Source organism: Spermophilus citellus, assembly GCF_964194105.1.
Source record: "Spermophilus citellus genome assembly, chromosome: 7".
In the NCBI taxonomy this organism is placed as follows: Eukaryota; Metazoa; Chordata; class Mammalia; order Rodentia; family Sciuridae; genus Spermophilus; species Spermophilus citellus.
Window position 1 is genome coordinate 116758059 of NC_138188.1, and position 24483 is coordinate 116782541.

The 24483-nt window shown below is 44.4% G+C and overlaps 1 protein-coding gene and 1 long non-coding RNA gene across 2 annotated transcripts; both read right to left on the minus strand.

The window, feature by feature from the left end:
• Window positions 1-215: 215 nt before the first annotated feature.
• LOC308653389 (serine/threonine-protein kinase PAK 2-like) lies at window positions 216-9382 on the minus strand (the record flags this gene model as incomplete). Its single annotated transcript, XM_081301970.1, has 4 exons — window positions 9335-9382; window positions 4497-4644; window positions 2753-2784; window positions 216-332 (listed from the first exon to the last, which is right to left on the minus strand). The coding sequence occupies exons 2-4, from the start codon at window positions 4639-4641 to the stop codon at window positions 216-218; spliced, it is 294 nt and encodes a 97-aa protein (XP_081158096.1). The 5' UTR covers window positions 4642-4644; window positions 9335-9382.
• Window positions 9383-9419: 37 nt separating this feature from the next.
• LOC308653762 lies at window positions 9420-15209 on the minus strand. Its single transcript, XR_014023110.1, has 3 exons — window positions 15144-15209; window positions 9808-9878; window positions 9420-9473 (listed from the first exon to the last, which is right to left on the minus strand). It is a non-coding gene; the product is annotated as an uncharacterized lncRNA (long non-coding RNA).
• Between the last annotated feature and the right edge of the window lie 9274 nt (window positions 15210-24483).

Below are 24483 nucleotides of genomic sequence, written 5' to 3' on the forward strand. Positions count from 1 at the left end.
CTAAGTATTCTAACTTTTAAAGAAGCCATCGATTTTTATTTTTCAAAAAAGTGGTTTTTGATGAGTACTCTTTAGGTAAAAACTTTAATTTAATCTTAAATTAATCTTCTCATAGTAAAATATTTTAAACTTGAAGCTTTTTGAAATCATCTCTGAAAGTCAAACACAAACAGCTGTTTTTCGAACACACATGCACAGATGTGCACACCAGGTCATTAATCACTCACTGGTCTTGTATGGCCATGTCGTGGGGCAGTGAAAGGCTGAACCTCTCCATCACCATCATCTTCCTCCATTATTATTGCTAATGTTTCCGGCCCCTTGGTGTTCATCTGTGTTCAGGAGCAAAGGAAGACAAGCCAGGAAAAGACAAAGATTAAAATGTGACCAGGTCTCCTTTTATTAAACAAATTTTAAGAAGTTATTTTTTCCATACCTAATTTTTAAATGACTAAACCTCCCTGCTTACAATATATTCAATTAAAAAATAAAGATGATTTTCTGAAATATGGAAAAGTAAATAAACATATATGATAAATATTCTTGAGTGCTATTTAGAAACATTACATATTTCTTTACCTCATTTTATTTTTTAAACATTTTTTAATGTCTGGCTTTGAACTTGCAAACCTCCTAAATCAGCCTCACTAGCTTCTGCGATTACAGTCATGCTCCACTGAACCCAGCAATACATTACAGTTTATTTTTCCCTTAAATGCATGTGAAATAATCTAGTAGTACATTAAATGGTCATGCCATATTTTTAATTAATTTACTACTAATGATATTTGAGTTGACATTTTGCTACATTTTGCTATCAAAATAATGGGACACAATCCATAATCTATGCTGTTCTATGGTTTCCCTAGGACACACATGCTAAAAATTACATTTCTGGGTCAAAAGGTATGTAAGTGAAAGTAACATATTCATTTGTGATTTGGGATAGATATATAAAGGGATTTTTAAACAATTTTTTTCTTCTTTTTTTTTTTTTTTTTTGCTGTTTTGTGTTTGGGATTAAACCCAGGGCCTTAAGCTGCTTAGTTTAGTGATTAGGTAACACTCCCTCTTGTTATTGAATGTTTGCATCTTTGAATGATCACACTCCACCATCACGTGACACCCCACGTCACACAGGACAAAAATCTTAGGGTTGTTGTTCTTGGCCTGGAAGCTCTTACTGTCATTTTATATGCATATCTCCTGCCTTCACTGTTATTATTTTTACTTAAATGGTTTTATCTTTTAAAGATACTTTTATAAGAGACAAGACATTTATTTATTCAGGTAGGTCGAGGTACTTTTGACTTTCCTGTATTTGGGGAAGCTGTTGATAGCTTTTGGGAGATAGATTTTTGGGTTGGTTTTTTCTATCAGAACTTCATTACACATCATGAAAACCCTTGAAACTGTCTCACAGCTCACTGATGCTCTTGCATTTAAAAGTTGTTTTCATTTCTATCTTTATGTTTCACTGTGGTAGTTTCCACTAAAGTAATCTATCATTAATCCAGTCTCAAAACATTTTACACAAATATAATACATACCCTCCCTTTCACTTCAAAGAGCCAGTTGTAAGGAATATTGAAAACACAGCCATCTGTCATGAGATGGGAATCCAATGGCGGTCCTCAGAGCCACCACATCACAGTCCAGCCCCCTTAGTACTTCTCTCCTTGACTCCATCTGAGCTCATTACTGCTGAAATTCCCCCTCAGCTGGTGAGGAATTTAACTCTCAACTGACTTTAGAATGCCATCAAGGCTTTGAGAGAAATGTCAAAATGAGAAATAAAGTACATAATCTGGGGAAGAGGAAAGATCTATGTTTTAGGTAGCAGAGTTACCCACATTATGAAACAGAGAAAATACAGAGCAATAGATGACCTCTCTGGAAAAGGGGACAAAACATGGAAAGAAAAAACCCAGTGTGTTAAGTATTCTAACTTTTAAAGAAGCCATCGATTTTTATTTTTCAAAAAAGTGGTTTTTGATGAGTACTCTTTAGGTAAAAACTTTAATTTAATCTTAAATTAATCTACTCATAGTAAAATATTTTAAACTTGAAGCTTTTTGAAATTATCTCTGAAAGTCAAACACAAACAGCTGTTTTTCGAACACACATGCACAGATGTGCACATCAGGTCATTAGTCACTCACTGGTCTTGTATGGCCATGTCGTGGGGCAGTGAAAGGCTGCACCTCTCCATCACCATCATCTGCCTCCATTACTATTGCTGATGTTTCCGGCCCCTTGGTGTTCATCTGTGTTCAGGAGCAAAGGAAGACAAGCCGGGAAAGTCAAAGATTAAAATGTGACCAGGTATCCTTTTATTAAACAAACTTTAAGAAGTTATTTTTTTTCATAGCTCATTTTTAAATGACTAAACCTCCCTGCTTACAATATATTCAATTAAAAAATAAAGATGATTTTCTGCAATATGGAAAAGTAAATAAACATATATGATAAATATTCTGGAGTGCTATTTAGACACATTAAATATTTCTTTACCTCTTATTTTATTTTTTTAAACTTTTTTTTAAAGTTGTTGATGAACCCTTATTTTATTTATTTGTATGTGGTGCTGAGAATCGAACCCAGTGCCTCATGCATGCCAGGCAAGCCCACTACCACTGAGCCACAACCCCAGCCCTACCTCTTAATTTAGAAATTAAAAAAAATGAAAAACAGATTTCTTTTGGTAACCTTAATTAGAGCAAGAACTATAAGAAATACATCATCAACTTACTGCAGGTGTTCCAGAAGGGAAGCAATCCTTCTCTGAAAATGAAAGGGAAAGGAATGTTAACAATTTACCACAGAAAACTTTTCAATGACAAAAACAAAAATAATATAAAAGAGGAGCATGTGAAATGTGTTAAAACCGATTTCATTTTAAGTTGAATTACTTCTCTAGAAATATGATAGTAATAGTAACTTAAAAATAAGACTCAGCTACTAACTCTTTATTCTTAATGAAACCTTAAAAATACATTTTGAAAAACCTGAATTGATCATTCAAATGACTGGATTTCATGGTATGTAAATTATACTTCAATCAAGTTATTAAAATGTAATGGAGTCCCAGCCTGGTAATTCCAAGCCTATAATCCAAGGGGCTCAAGAGGCAGAGACAGGAGGTTCTTGAGTTCAAAGCGAGCCTCAGCAATTTAGCTAGGTGCTTAGAAACTCAATGCGACCCTGCCTCTACACAAGATACAAAATAGAGCTGGGGATGTGGTTCAGGAGTTGAGTGCCCCTGGGTTCAATCCCTGGTACCCCACCCCCACCAAAGTGTAATGAAAACCATACCCACCAAGCTGTATTAAAATAAAACATTCCTTGTTTAAGATACTTCCTTAAGCAGTAAAGGTGATATGACAAATATTCTTGAGTATCAAGGAGCAAGGGGATATAAAGCCACCAAACATGGCAACTGGGAAAAGAATTCTTTTTGACATGGTTTGTTTCTTTGTAAAATGCAACTTACTAGTTGATGCAGAAGTTCTAGGTAAAAGTACGAGCTTTTCCTAAGGATACCAGGTAAGTTATTTATAGAAAAAGATAGATCACTATTACTTGCAAAGAAGTCTACTTCTTTTTTGAACATAGCCTTTTTCTCTGTGATGATGTAAACATATTAAATACAATTAATCCAACCACATATGATTTTTGCATACTTAGATTATTTTTAAAAACTATATATATGACTATAGAGATGGAAAACATATTAAATAAAAATTATATTTCTTGGGGTTGTAATGGGCAAAATCTACTCAGAGAGAAATGGGAGAAATTATTTTGCATCTTTTAAAGTTCAGTGCAAAGAAGAGAAAGCAGGAGAACCAGCGTAGGGAAGGGGAGTCTAACTAAATCTCCAAAGACATTCCAGCAATCGCTCAACCAACTGCACCACGTGGACTTCATTCCGATGCTGCCTTACACAAACTGTTTTTAAAACTCCAGTATACTTCAACTCTTACCCACTTAGATTCTAATTCTGAGGAATAAATCCTTTGAGGTAAGGTATTTATTTTTATGTATTTGCATGTAATTTTTGAATAGAAAATACTTTTTATTTCAAGGTCTATGCATTTATAAAGCAAAAATTCCTTCTAGGCCACTGACAATAAACATATCTCTAGCATAAACATGTCTAGAAATCCACAATTTTTCCTTCTCAACTAAAAATCATTTAAACCCGTGAGGAGGAAAAAAAAAAAAAAACCCAAGTAAATGTAACAACATGGAACAAGAGTGAATCCCACTACCATGTTGTATTATAATGTATAAGAAATATGGAAAACTATGTAACAGATCCAATTCCATTTCTAACAAAATTATGAGATCAATGAAATCCTCAATCTCCAGATGATATTCAAGAGACATCCCGACAGTTGATTAAAAGAGTATCTATGTAGGAGAAATATGAACAATATAGTTTAGCCAAGTTTCCATGGGATTCAGTCTTTTACCACTCTCTGATGTCTCACCAGTAGGAGGAAATCCGCGATTTTTCTTTTTCAAGGTGCTGGCGTTATAATACTTGTTGACACCCCGCACAGCTAGAGGATGCTCTGTTGGCTTTCCTTTGAGGATCCTGAAGTTTTGTGGCAACTGAGCCCCCTGCTCTGGCATGCCCTAACAAAGAGAAATTCAGACATGAGTTGTGGTTTGAATTGCTCTAATACTATCAATTTTCAGAGATAAACATCAACATACATAAAACAAACCCATACACATAATTTTAGATTTGACTAAATTCTAAATGGTCTCGTTTTCTAATACTCTACTTTTCCATATTTATTTTGTAAATCAACAGGAAAGATCCAAACAGAGGAATGGGAATGGAGTGCTGGGTTTGTTTGGGGAGAGGGACAGAAGTGTCAAACCTGTATTTCCTCTTGTTCATCACCTACCAGAGTAGCTCCTAATTGAAAAGGCTTAAGCCAAGAGCAAAAGTCAGGAGACAGCAAACAGAAAGAAGGATCCTTTCTTATGTCTGGTTCTGCTCTAGGCTTTAGACAGAGAACACAGGATGGCAGGCCCATTCCAACCTCAGTAATTCAGGGAATACAAATGTAGGGTTTTGAAACCAAGAACCCACTTTATACAGTGATTACTGTTTCAGAACTTTTTTGGTGGGGAGGAGGAGGAGTACCAGGGATTTAATTCAGGGGCACTCAACCACTCAGCTATACCCTCAGCCTTTTTTTTTTTTTTTTTTTTGAGACAGGGGTCTCACTAAATTGCTTAGTTCCTTGCTTAGTTGCTGAGTCTGGCTTTGAATTGCAAACATCCTTAATCAGTCTCACAAACTCCTGGGATTACAATCATGCTCCACTGAACCCAGCAATACATTACAGTTTTTTCCCCTAAATTCATTTCAAATAATCTAGTAGTACATTACATGGTCATGCCATATTTTTAACCAATTTACTATTAATGATATTTGAGTTGATTTTTTAATACATTTTGCTAGCTAAATAATGGGACAAAACCCATAATATGTGCTGTTCTCTGGTTCCCCAAGGACACACATGCTAAATATTACATTTCTGAGTCAAAATGTATGTATGTTAAAAAGTAACATATTCATTTGTGATTTGGGATATACACATAAAGGGTTTTTAATTTTTTTTTTTTTCTGTTTGGTATTTGGGATTAAACCCAGGGCATCAAGCTGGTAAGCACCTGCTAAACATTACCACAAGTTACCTGTAGTCCCAAGGTCTTAATGTTATGGAGTCAAATTGGCTTTTTTCCTCCCCCATCTGCTGGACTGGGGACTGAATCCAGGGGTGCTTTAACACTGAGCTTCATCCCCAGTCCCTCTACCCTTTTGCAAATTTGGGACAAGAGTCTGGTTAAGACCCCAACACCTGCATCTAATCTGTGATCATCCTACCACTACCTGGAGCCTCTGGGATTACAGGGGTGAACCAACATGCTTGGCTACACAAGTTATTATTATTATTATTATGATCATTATTACTATTATTATGTGGGATTTATGGTCTCACCATTTTCCCCAGGCTTATCTCAAACTCATGGACTCAAGTGATCTTTATGTATCAGTTTGCAGAGTAGCTGGAAATACAGGCATGTGCCACAAAGCCCAGCTTTCATGTTTATTTTTAAAAAATATTAGTTGTAGATGGACACAATACCTTTATTTTATTTATTTTTATGTAGTGCTAAGGCTCTAATCCCGGACTTCATGTGTGCTGGGCAAGCACTGTAACAGTGAGCCACATCCCCAGCCCTAATGTTTTTATTCTTTAATTTGTTTTTGGAAGTACTAGGTATTGAAGCCAGGAGCATTATACCACTGAGCTACATTCCCAGCCTTTTTACTCTGAGATAGGGTTTGCTAAAACTGCCCAGGCTGGTCTCAAACTTATGATCCTTCTGCCTCAGCTTCCTGAGCTACTGGGATGATAGGCAGACTTCACTATGCCCAGTCATCTTAAATTGCTGGTTTTTATTCTGGGATTCCTATCACATGTAAAATGTCTTATCAATATGAGATTGTACAGCCAAGTGTGGTGGCTTGCACCTGTAATCCTCCCTGCTCAGAAATCAGGAGCAGGAGAGCCACTGCAGCCCACAAGTTTGAGACCAGTCTGAGCATCAGAGGAAGCCCCACCTCATGCCCCAAAAAATGGAAAAAAAAGAGATAAAAGTGGGGTACTCTAATAACTAACAGTGAGAAAATAACCCAAATTTAAATGTAAGGTCTCTGGTGTGGCTCAATGGTAGAGCTCTTGCCTAGCATGCTCAAGGACATGAGTTTTCATGCTTATTCATACTAGCCCCAAAGCAGAAATCTAAAATCTCCTAATCCTTCTATATAATGAAATATATATATGTGTGTGTATATATCTTTATATCTATGTGTGTGTGTGTGTGTGTGTGTGTGTGTGTGTGTGTGTGTATACACACACTTTCCCCCAGCACTGGGGGATTGATCTTAAGGACATCCTACCACTTGGCTTTTTCCCTAGCTCTTCTTATTTTGAGATACAGTCTTGCTAATTGCAGAGGCTGGCCTAAAGCTGCCTCAGTTCCTGACTTGCTGGAATTTGTCATGTGCCACCAAACCCAATTTACAATTCCTTTTCTAGCCAGTCCAGTGGTGCACACCTGCCTTCCAGGACTCAGCACACTGACATAGGTTTTGCTTGACCTCAGAAGTTCAAGACTGGCCTGGCCAACATACTGGGAACTCCACCTCAAACAGAAAACCCACAAAACTGATGGTCAATTTTTCTTTCCTTTTCCACATCTGAGGATTGAATTGTTATCATTGACCTACATGCCCAAAACTTTTTTTTTTTTGATACAGAAAACAATTCTCTTTAAGTTACTGATCCTTGACTTGTGATCCTCCTGCCTCAGTTTCTTGAGTAGCTGGGCTTATAGATGGGCACCCCTGTACCCAACTGTATTATCAGTTTTCAAGTGTGCAGTAAATTAACTGGAACAACCTTATTGACCATTATATCTCCAAAACTTACTCATGTTTAACTGAAACTTTGTAATTTCTGAGTAATCTACTACCCTATTAGGACTCATAATAAACAAGTTCCCTTCCTATTATATGGAATCTTTTCCGGCGCACTTGGTATTATCCATGCTCGTGGGTATTGTCCATCTGCAGCCCTTGCCAGGAAGCCAGCCAGGTCAGTCACTGTGATTATTACTGTTGCCACATTTTAAGGATGAGAGACATGCTGAAAGTCTTGCCCAAGGGCAAAGAGTCAGGCAGTGTTGGTTCCTGAGCTTGATTCTCCAGAGAGCAAGGATCTTCCCTTCCAGGAGGGCTCTGTCCCAGCCCCTCAGAGCCTCCACCCACACTTCCCTGAACCTAGGACACATAGGCACAGCTGCCATAGGAAGCAGCACAAAATGTGTGTATATAACAGACATGGGGGTCTTGGTACTCTCAACAGGGGAGTGAGGGCTCAGGAACAAGAGACCCCCACATGGGGGTCAGGAGATGAACTTCTGGTGCATGTCCTGGCATTGCTGGGTGTGAAGGGAGAATAGGAGGCCAAGCCTCCCTTGTAAGCCTCCCAATGCACCACTGGGCTGATGAGAAGCTAAAAACAGAGTCAGTACATGGGGTTCTCCCTAACCTTCACCCCACAGCTCACAGTCAAGTTCCTGGGTGCCTAGAGGCAGGACAAGGGAGAGGGCTGGCACCACATCACGGCAAGGGACCATGGGGGGCACTGTGGGTTACCCACCCCTGCCACAGTCTTGGCTGGGTACAGAATCACGAGCCACCACACAGCTTTGTAGATTCAAACAGCAATTCTCACACCGAACTCACACCGGCCTCTACACACACGTTCTGGGGAAATCCAGTTCTGCTGCCCAATTCACCTACTCCACGAGGCTTTTTTTCCAATATCCCATTTGAATCTCATGAGAACTCAATGGGAACAAGCATCAGGAACACCCTAATCCCGGCAGCAATAATCTTCAACCTCCAACTTCCCTAAAACCCCTATTGTCTTAAACCGGGAACGCCCTAAACCCAAGGACCGGGATACTTCCTCAAACCTGATCAGCTCTAAACCTGGATCCGCCTTGGTCCTTGAGCAAGGTCACCTTACATGCAATGTCAACAGCGAAATTCATTTAACATGGGGTACGCTAGCAAGGAAATTTTGATGCGTCATTCCTACTTGGCAATGGCCCTCAGCATCAAGCACACCCCACTGTACACCTAATGTTTCACACAAATGTTTCACATTGTATGTCAAAAATTTCCATAAATAAAGAATCTGGAGTGCTGGGGTTGTGGCTCTGGGGTAGAGTGCTTGCCTAGCATGCATGAGGAACTAGGTTCAATCCATGGCACCACATAAAAATAAACAAATAAAATAAATGTGTCCATCTACAACTGATATTTATATATGTACATACATACACACACACACACAAACAACACACATACACACACACACACACACACACACACACACACACACATATAAAAGAAACTGAATTTTCTTTAAAACATAAACTACTGGACTAGTCTCAGTCCTCATTAATAGATTAGGAAACTGGGGACCAAAAAAGTAAGGACTGGCACAAAGCCAACCAGAAAGTGTGTTTCAGTCTTTTCTCTTTCTCTATCCAGGGACACCTGGGTGTGCTCTGAAGCCCTGTGACCTGGACCCTGCACCCTCCAGGTCCATAATCCCACTCCTTATGCTCCAAGTGCTTCAGCTCCAGGGCCTGCCCCACATGGGGGCTTCCCCCAACACATGTGCAACCACAGACCCTCATGGTTCAAAGCACACCCGATACTCCTTACCTTCTGTACAGGTGCAGCCTTGCCACTCCTTGGGGGGGCCTGAGTGGCAGACCTGGGCCAAAGGAAGTCTTTAAGGCGTTCTTTTGGCCCCCAGTTGGTCCCCTTGTCCACTTGAAGGCAGACCGCCTCGGACATGTACCTGGGAAGCAACAGGCCAAATGCAAGGAGTCACTACCCACCTTGGCCTGGTCTCCCTGACCACTCTCACCCTCAGCTGGGAATGCACAGAGCCCAGGAGCCTTATCCAGGCTGCCATTCCCCTCGAGCACATTTCTTGGGGCAAGAACCTACAACACCAAGGAAGAGTGAAATTCCCAGAAACTCCCAGAGTGCCCTGGAGAAAACCCCAAAAGAAAGGAACAGGGAGTGTTAAGGCTGGGAGCTGGGGACAGGGATCAGGGAACTAGACCCAGCTTCACCCCACCCCACCAGCCCCAGGGTCCACCACTTGAGCCCTTGGTTTACCAACTCACTTGGGTCCCAGGGGTGCACATAGTGCGATGTAACAGTTTCTCCGGAAGCCCATATTGAATGCCTTGTCATACTGGAGGGAGATGAGGAAGGGAAGAGGAGCTCAGAATCAGCAGGACTGGGCACGGCCATCTCCCAGGGACCCTCGCTAAGTTGGTCAGTTAATCCAGGGCTCAACCTGGGCCTGTGGCCAGGCTCTAGGTACAGGGGTGCCCAAGAGTGACCCAGAGCCTCCTGCCCTCCCAGGCTCCCAGGAAGCATGACCTCCCTCCACCCACTTGTGAGCAGCTGTCCCCAGACAGTGCTGACCCAGCACCCACCTCTCCTGCCTTCTCAGGGCTCCTCATCCCCTAGTGCTTCCCTTTGCAGGATCCTTACTCTGTCTCCATTGGCCTCACCTGTCCTCTCACCTCATCCTTCCAGGTACCTTTTAAGATCTGTCTCGTGCTGTTCTGCTCAACTGATCCAAAGATGGTGTCACCACCCCACTCCCACTTGACTCTCTTACCTCTCGATTTTTCTAAAAATCTACCTTCATTGAGTTTCACTATCTGGGAGACCAGTGGCAGCAGGGGATGCCCAGACATATTTCCCTAGTCAAAAATCAGATTTCCCAGGAAAATCTGAGCTGAAGACCTTCAGTACACAAAGCAGGAAAGGTCATGTCCTTCCCAGGACTCTGACTGTCTTCTCCTCTCCCTTATTCTACTTTCTCTTTCCCCTGAGCCCATCCATCAGCCTCGACCACTCCTCCTTCCAGAACAGGTTGAGTTTCACCCCAACTTCATGAGCTTTAGGTAGCAAATACTCTGTGAGAATGTAAAGTGGCCCAGCAGCACCTCTATCCACCCCAAGTCTCCAATGGCCCACACATAAAGACTTTCATCTTCAACACTCTCCTCCCCTGAAGGAAAGACGATTCCACATCAGAACAGCTCTGGAATATGTCCAAAAAGCAACTCGAATCAATGTCCTCTATGAGGTTCTGCCTCCTTTAAGGTGTTCACAGTACTTAAGAAATGAGTATACCACCAGGTACAGTGGCACACACCTGTAACCCCAGGGAATTGGGATTTTGAGGCTGGAGGATCACAAGTTCAAGGCCAGTCTCAACAACTTAGCAAGGCCCTCAACAATTTAGTGACACCCTATCTCAAAACAAAATAGAGCAAGGATTAGGGATGCAGCTTTGGTGGTAAAGCACCTGTGGGTTCAATCCCTAGTACCAGAAGAAGTAAATTAATTAATAGCGGAGCATTAAAATATTACAGAATCTTTAAACTTAGAGAAAGAATATTTGATTAGATTTATATCATGTGTAGAAAATATTGATCGTACATAAAGTATAGAAAATGTTTAAGGAATGATAGTAAATTTCGAAGAACTGAGCAGTAAATGTGAATACCATTCTCCCCCCAACATGGAACCCTATCACACACAAGTCGAATCCAATAGCTCTGAGGCACCCAGACCAGCCTCTCTCACTGGCTTCACTCTTGGGGCTCCTGCTCCAATTCTGTGTCTCAAACACCCTCACACTCCACAGGACCAAAATCCAGCAGCATCTTCTTCTTGCCCCATCTTCTGCCCAACTTCCTGCTGCCTCTCCTTCTTCCCCTTATCCTGGGGGGTCAGAGCACCAGGCTTCTCTCAGTTCCTTTCCTCTTTCCTTCTATCCCCAAATGTTGGTTCTTCTGTTTGATGGTTCACTCATTAATTCAGATGTCTTTTCTCTGTGTGCTGGGGATTGAAGAATTCAGGGCCTTGCACATGCTAAGCACACACTCTACCACTGAGATGCACCCCCATCAGAAATATTTCAGGGCATCAAAAATGCTTCTGTCCAACCAGGCACGGTGGCACACACCTGTAATCCTAATGACTTGGGAAACTGAGGCAGGTCTGAGACCAGCCTCAGCAACCTAGTGAGACCCTGATTCATAATAAAAGGAGCAGGAACTGGGAGTGTAGCTCAGTGGTAAAGTGCCCCTTGGTTTAATACTGAGTAGCAAAAAACCAAAGCCCAGTCACTGCACTGGGGATGGAAAGCACACCACAAACAGCATGGCCTGCCTACTTTCAGTGGGTGAGGGCAGCTGCAACCCGAGGCCCTGTGCACCAAGGGAAGTGGAAAGGGAAGAGCAGAGAGAGAGTATCATGGGAACCATGTAGGCAACCCAGCTCACACCACCCAGGTACATGCAGAGGAGAAGCCCAGAGAGTTAAGTGCTGAGACAGTGACTTCTGGTTTCAGAGGCTGTGTCTAGACCAGAGAGAGTAGTCTGAAGATGTCTGCTGAATTTGGCCATTAATGAGAGCATCATCCTGAAAGCAAGGGCTGGGCTGAGCTGGGCCAGGAAGTGAAGGGGAGGCTAGTGAACAAGGTCAACTCTGTCAGGAAATAAGGCCCAGAAGGTACAACAGGTGGAGTGGAGGCCTGGGATGTTAAGGCTGGGATTTGTATGACTTTTAAGCTGAGCACAAACATGTGTAGATGACCATGGGAAGGAATGGTAGTGATGTAACAGCAGCACACAGGGCACTCTCTGGTACCAGTCACTGTTCTATGAGGTTTACATGAATTAACCCATAATTCCCTGTTTTACAGATAGAGAAATTGAGTGACCAGGGGCTGAGTAGCATACCCCAGGTCTCCCTGCTGGTCAGTTCTAGAGCTGCGATTTGAACTTATGTGGTCTTCACCAGAGTCTTTGCCACCAACCACCAAGCAAGTGATTCTAGGAGGAGTTGAAGTCAGGGAATAGAGTATGGTGGGAGTGAAAGGTGGAGCATGGGATCAGTGCCTGAAATTAGTGCTGCCAAGAATAGAAAGGAGCCCTGTCTGGTAAATCTTAGAGTGCAGACCACATTTAGGTCCCTTGAGACTTGGGGATCCTGGACTTGGAAGGCCTCACTCTGAGCAGAGGAGGAAGGGCGATGGCCTATGGCCTGATCTATGGCTGGAAGAACCACAGGATGGAGAAAGGGAAAAGGCTGCCAGGCAAACTCAATGATGATACTAGAAGCTGGAGACAGGAGAAGACAGGCAGATCATAGGGCTGAGGAATAAGGGCCAAGCACAGGAGTCACAGGTGGGAGGGAACCAAATATGGCAGTGGTGGGGTGGTGACTAAAAGGATGGGAGGTTATGAGCAGACAGGCTCCTCTGTCTGCTCAGCTGCCTCAGGGTCTGCAGCTTCTCCTCCCCCACTGATGCTGCCCACCAGTCTTCCTGAAAGAGACTTTAGTTAAGTGATTGCCATACTAAAGGAATCCCAGGGCAAAGATGCCCACTCCTATCATTCCTACTGGATGCTCAAAGAAAAAGCAATAAAGACACAGATGGGGAAGAAAGCAATGAAACTGCTCCACAGGACATGAGGTTCCATTCAGAGTGAACAACAACGAATGCTGGGGAAGAAGCTCAGTGGTCGAGCACCCCTGGTTCGATCCTCAGTGCTGGAAAAACATCAACACTAAGGACTCCTGCTCTTTGGAAGATGCGATGAAGAAAATGAAATGTCAAGCCATGAATTGCAAGAAAAGATTTGCAACACATAGATCTGAATTCAGTATAGAGAACTCCTGAAACTCAATAAGAAAAAAACACAGTTTTTTTTTTAAATAGGCAAAAGTTTGGAGCAAACACTTCACCATCAATATACTCATGGCTTATAAGACACGAAAATATGCTCAACATCATTAGTCATTAGGAAAATACAGAGTGGAGCCCTAGTGATATGCCACTACTCATTTATTAGACAGGGTACAATTTGAAAACAAAAAAGAATAGTGACCAATGACAGTGTCAAATGCTAGTGAGGATGTGGAGCAACTGGAATTCTCATTCATTGCTGGTACAAAATAGAAAGAGTAGAGTTGTTTTCTAAAACGTCCCATATGTTTATCTTCTGATTCAGCAATGCCACCCTTAAAAATTTACCCAACAGAAATGAAAACTTATGTCCACATGTCTATGCATCAATGGTTGTTGTAGCAGCTTTATTTATAACTGCCTGAAACTGGCTGGGCACAGTTCCCCATGACTTTAATGGCTTGGGAGGCTAAGGCAAGTGGGTGACAAGTTCAAAGCCTCAGTAACTTAGGAAGGCCTTTAGCAACTTAGTAAGACCCTTTCTCAAAATTTTAAAATTTTTTCAAAAAGAAAACATAAGGGTGCTGGGGGTGGGGGTGGGTGAGGCTGGGATTGTTGCTCAGTGGTTAAGCACCTCTGGGTTCAATCCCTGGTACAAAAACAAAACAAAAATTCTGCCAAAACCTAGATGCAAAGTAAAAATCCTTCAATTGGTGAATGTACAAATAGTCTGTAGGGAAATACAATACTACACAGAAACAAAAGACAATAAACTACTGATGTGAGCAACTACATAGATGAATCTCAAATGCATCGTGCTCAGTGAATGAAGCCAGACTAGAAAGCCCACAACACCATTTATGCATGATTCCGGAAAGAGAAAAACCACAAGGACTCAGGGAGAGAGAATGACAACAAGAGATGAAAGGATTTTCTGGGTAATGAAACTGGTTAACCTTGATCTTGGTGGAGAATACATGACGTCATTTATCAAAATCCCTAACTATAGACTAAAAAGGGTGAATTTTACTGGTTGTAATTACCCCTCAATGAATGACATTTTTACAAACTTTTACCATGGCTCCCAGGTTTCCACTTCTTCCAAATGGAATTCCATGCTTGGCTTTCTGGGCCTTTCTAATCTTGACCCCCATGGGGTCAACCTCATTGCCCATGTCACCTTGTGCTTGAACTAGATCCATTTCTTCATCATTCTGTTAACACCCTACTTTCAGATTTCTGTGCCTTTCTGCAAAGTTGTACCTCTCACAGTCAATGCCCTCCTGTCTGCCTCTCCAAAAGCACACCTAGGACACAGAGAGTGGCATGTTCTCCTCTACAGCGTGGGCTTCGCCAAACTCCCAGTCTCTTCCAGTCGGCTACACCACTCAGGAGTGATCCCTCGCTCAGAGTGTTCCTGGTGTCTCTGGTGTTATTCTGATGGCAGGTTGCTTATCAACACAAGTGCAGAATGTACTTACTCACCTCTACACCCATCCCTCAAATAACCACCACCTAGCACACTCAGCACACAGTAGGCTTTCAATGCAATGCACCCAGGAGGCAGAATGGCCCCAAGCTCCAGGGTATGGAGATATCTGAGCTGCATCTTCAGAGGTGGGTCTGGAAGGACTCATGAGGCACCATCAAGGCCAAGGGCAGTGGAGAAAGCGCACAAAGTGTCTAATTGAAGAGGAGCAAGATGCCTCCACACAGCCAAAGGCACACGCACTCACCACTTACCTTCTCCTCATAGGGTCGCCTGGCGGTGCCCACCGCCACTGCCTTGATGAACAATTGCAGGATGAGTGGGACCAGGAGGGCCCCAGCAGGTACAGCCACTAGGATGCTGTGCACAGGCTAAGAAGGGAAGCCATGGAAGAGCTCCTCCCTGGCCCCGCTTTCGACCCCACTGCTCCCTCCTTCCCTCCCTCCTGCCCCAGCTAGCACTGCCCACAGCTCTCCCTCCCTGGACTGGACAGTTAGTCCAGTACACCCAAGGGAAACCTCCCTCCACCACACTGTCCTCCCACCTGTGCCTTTTCAACTTTCAGTACCCTACTCTGTGGGCCCCTAGATTCTTAACTCCACAGGCATCCTACCCCGCCCACGTCCCTGACCCCACTGACCTTCCAAATGTCCTTCACAGGTCCTTCCCAGTGAATTCTCCCTCTAGCCCCGTCCACCTCAGCCCCTCCCCTGTCACCCTGACCCTCCTGGGCTGTTTGCCCCTCCCTCCCCACCACACCAGCTCTTCCCAGTGAGGGCACTTGGGACTGTGTGGATACGTCATGGTTTTGTCCAAAAGCGCCATGTTCCTCCTGCGTATGATGAAAATCACGCAGGTGGCCAGCACGGTACCCAGATAGAGGCACAGGGACACGAGGAGTAGCAGGTAGAGCCGGATGTTTCGGTGCCCCACGCAGTTATTCACCCACCTGCAATGGTGGTCGAACTCCTAGGGGAGAGGAGGCAGGTCTGAGGGTCCTTCTGGAATGGCCTCCATCACCCCCTAATCCTGGGGCCTCCCCATCAGCCCTCTAGGCTGCCTGCTCTTGACCTTACATAAGGGTTCCCATCTCAGCGAGAACCTGGCATTTCCATGGTGAGAGCACAGTTAGGACCCCATGGCTCATCAGGTCACCTGTCCTGAGTGAGGTCTTTAGACACAAGACCTGCCTGGTGTCACGTGGACCAGGACATAACAACTCTGGGCCTCCATTTCCTCAAGTACTGGATAAGGATGAAAAAATGCCCTTCCACTACTGGCTGTCTGCACTTGTGAACCCGAGCAGGGTGGGCACATCAGAGAAACACACTCAGAACCCAGGAAACCCTCCAACTGGGACACCCAGACCAAGACCGGCAAAGATCCCCAGGACAGGGCAGCAGTCAGCCTAAAGAGCTGGGGATCTAGTATCAGCAAGCCAAGGGAGGGGACAGTCACCGCCTTTCCTCCCCCTGACTCCACCAGGCTCTGCACAGAGGGGATGCCCTTTGTATGTCACACCTGTGCAAGCAAGGCCAGCCTCCCTGGACAGGTGCAGACACAGAGGTGATGACATATATAAGTGACCAACAGTGGCTAAGAGCCACTTGAAGCACTCTGGGAACATGGTCTGATACCCCACCTGGCCCACTCATGATGTGAGGTTCCTGGTCCTGGCCAGGTGCCCGGAGATAGGTTGGTGAGTGGAAAGGGAGGAGGAGCACTCACCTCCACACAGATGTCACACCTTTCACAGTGGAAGGTTCGGGGCGGGCGGTGAAAACAACAGGTGGGACACCACGGCATGTTGTACAACCTGCCATTCACTCGTGCCATGTATACAGTCTTAGGGTACTGCTCGAAGGCGCCTAGTAGGGGGAGAGGTGTGGGCAGTGGAGGAGGCCCTTGTATCACTCTGATGCTCGGAGCAGCCCCATAGCATCACTGGGCATCAAGAAGGTGGGGAGGAGGAGGGCAGGGGAACCCCGGTCCCTGTGGAGCAAGCTGACACTCAGATGGGCGGCAGTCAGAGAGAAGGGCTGTCCAGCACAGGAGCTCTACATGGAGCTCCCCGTGTGGAATAGTGATCAGTGCTTGGAGTCGGGTGTGAAATGGGAAGGAGGAAGGGGGAACTGCGTGGTTGGAAGAGCCTGCTGCCTCTCTTGCCCCGTCCTCCCTTCTAAAGCAACTGGAAAACTTCCAGGATTCTGTTTTCCACACTTCAGTGGTTTGGGAAATGAAGTGCCAAGGCCCAAGTAATAATGACAGGGTAAGAAGGGACCCTGAGGCCACAGGTGGGGTCAGCCCTTTACAAATGACCCCTGTAGGCACCAGTCCTTGGGGTGCCACCTCCCTCTCCCAGGAGTCTGAGGCCTTACCTCTGTGTAAGATTCCTGGGTCGGAAAAATTCATGCCAATGAGGCTGTACAAACTCAGGAGGCAGAGAAGTCCGGAGACCACTGGGTAGGCCCACTCTCCATCTTGTGCCAGTGCTCGGCCTCTGAAACCAGGGGACCAGACTCAGTTCTAGTTGGGGGCAACCCGGAGCCCCCATGAGGCCCTGCTTACCTGAGGTCAGACCCATACACCTTAAGGACAGATCTGAATATCCAGGCTAGAGACAGACCCCATTCCCTCCACCAAATGTCACCAGCATTACCAGCCTCCCACAGTCCTCCAAAGCCTCAGGCTCCCCACATCTCTGTGCTTCCCACTAAATATCCTCCTTCCCCTCCTGGCCTCCCTCCACCTCCCTGCCTCTGCACTCTCACTGTCTATTTCCCTTCTGTCTCTTTTTGAGAAACAGACAGCTGGCCCAGAGACTCACGGAAACATAAAGAACACAGCACTTAGAGACACCAGGGCTGCCACAGTGAAACAAGCCCAGAGGCTTGAGAGTAGCCAGGATTTGGCTGGGGGTGGGGGTGGGGACAATAAATCGTTTGGTACAGTCATGCTGCGATGCCTGCTCTCAAACAAATGAGAGCCAACCGCTCCTTCTCCTGGGTTGGCACCCAGAGTACCATGACTACAAGTGTGACATCAGAGAGGTTCCGGAATGGGGGCTCTGGCTGCTTCCTGTGCCCACTGATATCAACCTTCCCCTGCCCTCACATACACACTTCTGGACGGGGACATCCTGCTCTTACAATATGGCTTTGTTGGAGCTTGTGAGGATGGATGTAGTTTATCCCCAAGACTCATCCTCCCCAGTTTCTGGCCATTCAGTCTCGACCCCTTGCATGTCCTCCCGCCATGATGGCATTCACCATGTTGTGATCACTCTCACCAAAGATCAGTCTCAGGGGCTGCCAAATGTTGGATTCTGTGCTAAATAAACCTCATCTCTTCATAAAGTACCCATTCTTGGGTATTTTGTTAGAGCAACAGAAAGCAGCTAATACAGAGACCATGTCATATGGTTTATGGGGAGAAGTTTGGTGATGGTTAGTTATCCCCCTTTCAGGCCCAGTGCTAATGGAAATAGGCAGTGCTCCTCGCTTATCCTAGCTCCACTTCTTCCTTTTTGTTGTAACAGAGCTCCAGTTTGGGGAGGAGGTAGCAATCTACCAACTAAATATCTTCCCACTTTCCCTCACTTCCAGGATGGGCTTTGTGACATACTTCTGTCTCAACATAAAACATAAAATGGGCTGGGGATGTGACTCAATGGTTAAGCAACCTCGGTACAATCCCTGATGATGATGATGATGATAACATAATGATAATAATTTCTACATATTTATGGCATAAAACATATTGTGAAACATGTATACATATACATTATTTCATATTCTTTTTTGTGTTGAGAACCCTTAAAATCTACTCTCTGAGTCATTTTCCAGTGTATATAACATTATCAACTGTACTCATTCTGTTGTATGTTATTATTAACTGTAGTCATCTTATTGTACAATAGATCCCTTAAACTCATCCCCCTCATCTAAGTGCAATTTGGCCTCCTGGAATCAGCATCTCCCCCATCCACCACCCAGCCACTCCTGGGCCCCTGGTAGTCACCATTCTGCTCTCTCTTTCTATGAGTTCAACTTTTACAGATTCCACATGTAGGTGAGATCATGTGATAGTTGCCCTGTGCCTGGCTTATTTCCCCCAGTAAAATGTCCTTTGGCCTCATTCAATGCCACAAATGACAGGACTTCCTAATTTTATTTATAGACTAAATAGTGTCCCGTTATATTTCTAAACCACATTTTCTGTATCAACTCACCCACTGATAGACACAGCTTTTCCCATTTCTAGGTTCTGAGAATATTACTGCAATGAACATGGGGTGCAGATATCTATTAATACACTGATGCCATTTCCTTTGGATATATACCAAGTAGTTGGATGTCTGGACCGTAGGGTAATTTTTTTTTTTTTTTTTTTTTTGGTGCTGGGATTGAACCCAGGGCCTTGTCCATGCAAGGCAAGCACTCTACCAACTGAGCTCTTTTTTTAATTTTTAAAGAAACTTCCCATACTGATTTCCATAATGACTATACTAATTTACATTCCACCAAACATTCTACAAGAATTCTAGTTTCTCCACATCCAGACCAGTACTTAATATCTTGTCTTTCTTTTTCTTTTATTTATACTCGGCTTGAACCCAGGTGTATGTTCCCCCGATACACAACTTCAGACCTTTTTAAGTTTTATTCTGAGATCAGTTCTCACTAAGTTGCTGCGGTTTACCTTGAATTTATAATCCTCCTGCCTCAGCCTCCTGAGTTACTGGGATGAAGTCATGTGCCACTGGTTCTTTGGTCTTTTTGATAACAGCCATTCTAATAGGTGTGAGAGGGTATCTCATTATGATTTTAATTTGCATTTCTCTAAGGATTAGTAATGTTGAACAGTTTTTTCAGATTTCTCTTGGTCAATTGTGTTTCTACTGAGAATGCAATGATGTTTGAGTCACAGTCTACCTTCAAATTTTATGTCGATTTCTGTTTTAGCGGCAGAAGAAGGGATGACATGCATTGGGTCATGGAAAAAGGTCAGGAGTGGTACTAGAATCATAACTACCGGGTCTATTGAGCTTTGGAGCAGACCATGCTAGCCTTAGGTTTTCTTTTTTTGTTTTGTTTTGTTTTTAATTAGGTATATATGACAGTACAATGCATTTTAATTCATTGTACACAACTGTAGCACAACTTTACATTTCTATGCTTGTACCCGATGCAGCGTCACACCATATGTGCATTCATACATGTACCTAGGGTAATGATGTCCCTCTCCTTCCACCATCTTTCCTACCCCCATGCCCCCTCCTCACATCTGCCTCCCCTTTGTCTCATCAAAGTCCCTCCATTTTTCCTTATCAGAGAGAACATTCAGCCTTTGGTTTTGGAGGATTGGCTTACTTCACTTAGCATGATATTCTCTAACTCCATTCATTTACCTGGACATGTCATAATTTTATTCTCTTTTAATGCTGAGTAATATTCCATTACGTATATATACCACAGTTTCTCTATCCGTTCGTCTATTAACGGGCATCCAGGCTGTTTCCACAGTTTAACTATTGTGAATTGAGCTCCTATAAACATGGATGTGGCTGTGTCTATAATATGCTGATTTTCAGTCATTTGGGTATAGACCTAGGAGAGGGGTAGCGGGGTCAAATGGTGGTTCTATTCCAAGTTTTGTAAGGAATCTCCATACTGCTTTACAGATTGGTTGCACCAATTTGCAGTCCCACCAGCAGTGTATGAGTGTATCTTTTCCCCCACATCCTCATCAACATTTATTGTGGTCTGTATTCAGCACATAGGGCACTTTCTGGTACAGCCACTGTTCTATGCAGTTTACATGAATTATCCCACAATTCCCTGTTTTACAGATAGGGAAGTTGACTGACCAGGGGCTAAGTAGCTACCCAAGGTCTCCCTGCTGGTCAGTTGTAGAGCTGTGATTTGGACTTATGAGGTCTGGCTCCAGAGTCCTTGCCACCAACTACCAAGCAAGGGACTCTAGGAGGAGTTGTAGTCAGGGAGCAAAGTAGAAAGTGAGTAAAGTTGGAGCATGGGATCAGTGCCTGAGATGGGTGCTGCCAATAATGGAAAGGAGCCCTGATAGGTGAATCCCAGAGGGCAGACCACATTTAGGTCCTTTGAGAATCCTGGACATGGAGGGCCTCACTCTGAGCAGAGGAGGAAGGGCAATGGCATATGGCCTGACCTGGGGATGGAAGAACCACAGGATGGAGGGAGGGAAAAGGCTGCCAGGCAAACTCAATAATGATACTAGAAGCTGGAGAGAAGACAGGCAGACCACAGGGCTGAGGAATAAGGGCCAAGCTCAAGAGTCACAGGTGGGAGGGAACCACATATGGCAGTGGTGGGTGCTGACTAAAAGGATGGGAGGTGATGAGCAGACAGGCTCCTCTGTCCAGGTGCCTTGGGGTCTGCAGCTTCCCCTCCCACACTGATGCTGCCCACCAGTCTTCCTGAAAGAGTCTTTATAGTCACCTGATTGCTATACTAAAGGAATCCCATGGGAAAGATGCCCACTCTTCTCATTCCTATTCAATACTAAAAAGAAAAAGAAACAAAGACACACAGTTTAGAAAGAATGTAATGAAACTTGGAAAGAATGTAATGAAACTGTTCCTCACAGAGGACATGATGTTCCAAGTAGAATGAACAACAACACTCAATGGTAGAGCACCCTTCATCAATCCTTGGAACTGGAAAAATAACAGCACTAAGAACTTCTGCTTCTTTGGAACATACTATGAAGAAAATGAAGTGACAAGCCACCTATTGAAAAGATTTGTAAAACATAAATCTGAGTCCAGTATAGAGAACTCTTGAAATTCATTAAGGAAACAACTCATTTTTTTTAAATGGGCAAAATATTGGAGCAAACACTTTACCAAAGACCTACCAATAGGCAAGAAGACATGAAAATATGCTCAACATCATTTCTCATTAATAAAACACAACCTGGAGCCTTAATGAGATGCCATTACTCATTTATTAGACAGACTACAATAAAAAGATAATAACAAATGACAGTGTCAAATGTTGGTAAGGATGTGAAGCAACTGGAATTCTCATATGTTGCTGGTAGAAATTAAGAATGGTACAGTGGTTTTGGAAGACAAATATGGCAATTTCCTATAAGGTTCCATACATGGTTACCTTATGACTCAGCAATGCCACCCCTAAGAATTTACCCAACAGAAAATGAAAGCTTCTGTTCACATGCCTGTACACCAGTCTTCGTAGCTGCTTTATTAATAACTATGAAAAACTAGCTGGGCACAGTGGCGCATACCTGAATCCTAGTGGCTTGGGAGGCTAAGGCTGGAGGATTGCAAGTTCAAAGCCAGCCTCATTCACTTAGCAAGGCTCTAAACAACTTAGTGAGACCCTGACTCAAATAGAAATACAAAATTAAAGAAAAAATAAAGGTAGTAGCGGAGCGTATAAAGCCGAGGAAGGGGCAGTCCCGATTCAATAGAAATTCTCTGTGCAATTCATCTGGTGGGCTGAGTGAGAGCAGGAGCCAGAACCCACACCCCAACATGTACAAAAATAACTTACACACCCCACCTGCAGGGCCACGGAGCTCCTGCCCAGCCCCCAGGGCTGGGGCACACTACAGAAACTGCCCACGGGAGCCAACCAGCGCAGGCCCGGAGCTGGTGGGGGTGAGGAGGCGCCAGTCCAGAGGGGGAGGCCTAGGAGGAGGCCTTGAGGCGGTTGCAGGCCGAGCGCGAGCTCAGGAGCTTGTCCACCATGGTGCGGGCGTAGCGCAGCCGGCTGGCCAGCTCCTTGCAGCAGCCGAACTCCTCCAGCAGGCTCAGGCGGTACGTGGGGAAGTCCCGCTTCTCGTCAATGTAGGTCACGGCTGCCATCAGCGGACACAGGATGAGTTTGGTATGGTCCTGGAAGAAGTTGATCTCAGTAGTTAAGCACCCCTGGGTTCAATCCCTGGGACAAACAAAACAAAAAAGTATGGAACAACTAGATACAATGAATAATCTTTTAAATGGTGAATGTGTAAATAATCTGTAGGACAATGCATACAATACTACAAAACAATAAAAGGAAATAAACTACTCATAGGAGCAATACATGGATGAATCTTAAATGTATTGAACTAAATAAATGAAGCCAGACTGAAAAAGCAAAGACTCCATTTACACATGATTCTGGAAAGAGAAAAATCAGAAGGACGTAGGGGGAGAAACTGACAGCAGAAGGTGATGAAAGGATTTTCTGGGGTAATGAAACTGGTCTCACCTCGATCATAGTGTAGAGTGCAGGACAGATTCCACTTGTCAAAATTCTTAACTGTAGACTAAAACGGTTGAGACTTTTACTGTGAGTAAATTATTCCTAAAGAAACAACGTTTAAAAAAATTTTTTTCTACCATGGCTCCCAGGTTTTTACTTCATCCAAACTAAATTCCACACTTGACTTTCTGAGCCTTTTTAATCTTGACCTCCACATGGTCAACTTCATTGCCCATGAATTGAATTGTTCTTGAATTAGAGCCATATCCTCATCATTCTCTTAACATATTACTTTTGGGTTTCCGTACCTTTTCACACGGATGTGCTGCTCGCCGACTAAGCCTTCCTATCCTCTTCTTCTCCACAGTCACACCTAAGATGAGTACAATGCAGGCCTTGGCAAACTCAGTTTCTTCCAGTGAGCTGCACCACTCCTGTGCACAGTGTTCCTGGATGTCTGCCGGTGTTATTCTGATCGCAGGTTGCTTTTCAACACAAGTGCAGGATGTACTCACTCACCTCTATACCTATCCCTCAAATAACTAGCAGCTTAGCACACGGTAGACTCTGGAATCAATGCACCCAGGAGGGAAAATGACCACCCCACTGAGGTCCAGGGAAAGAAGAGATCTGAGCTGCATCTGAAGAGGTGGGTCTGGAAGGACTGATGAGGCACCATCAGGGCCAAGGGCAGAGGAGAAGGCACAGAAAGTGAAGGCGGCAGAGGTGCAAGATGCCTCTGCATAGCCAGGTATCCAGGTTCATTCACTGGGCCCAGCTTACCTGACCCTCGTAGGGGCATCTGGTGGTGCTCACTGCTACAGCTGGAATTAGCAGCCCCAAGCTGAATGGCAGCAGGGTGCAGGGGGCAGGGACAGCCACTATGAAGCTGTGCGCAAACTAAGAAACCAAGCTGAGGGACAGTTTCTCACTGGCCCTGCCCCCTTAACAGCCCCACATGTCCCGCCCACCTACTCTTCTTTCCTGGGCGGGACTCTTGGTCCAGTACACCTGAGGGAAAGCTCACTCCACTGTGCTGTCCTCCTACCTGTCCCTTTTCTACCTTCATTACCCGTCTGCCTGGCCCCGCTAAATTCTCAACTCCACAGTGCATCCTACCCCGCCTATCTCCCTGACCCCATTCACCTTCAACATGTTCTTGACAGATTCTCCCAAGGGGCTATTTCCTCTAGACCTGCCCACATCAGTCCCCCCCCCCCCGTAACCCCACCTTTTGGCTCTCTGTCTTTTCCTCCCACAATCCCTGCTGTTCTTAGTGTGGGCCCTTGGGACTGTGTAGATACGCCATTGCTTTGCATAAAGAGACTGGCATCTCACT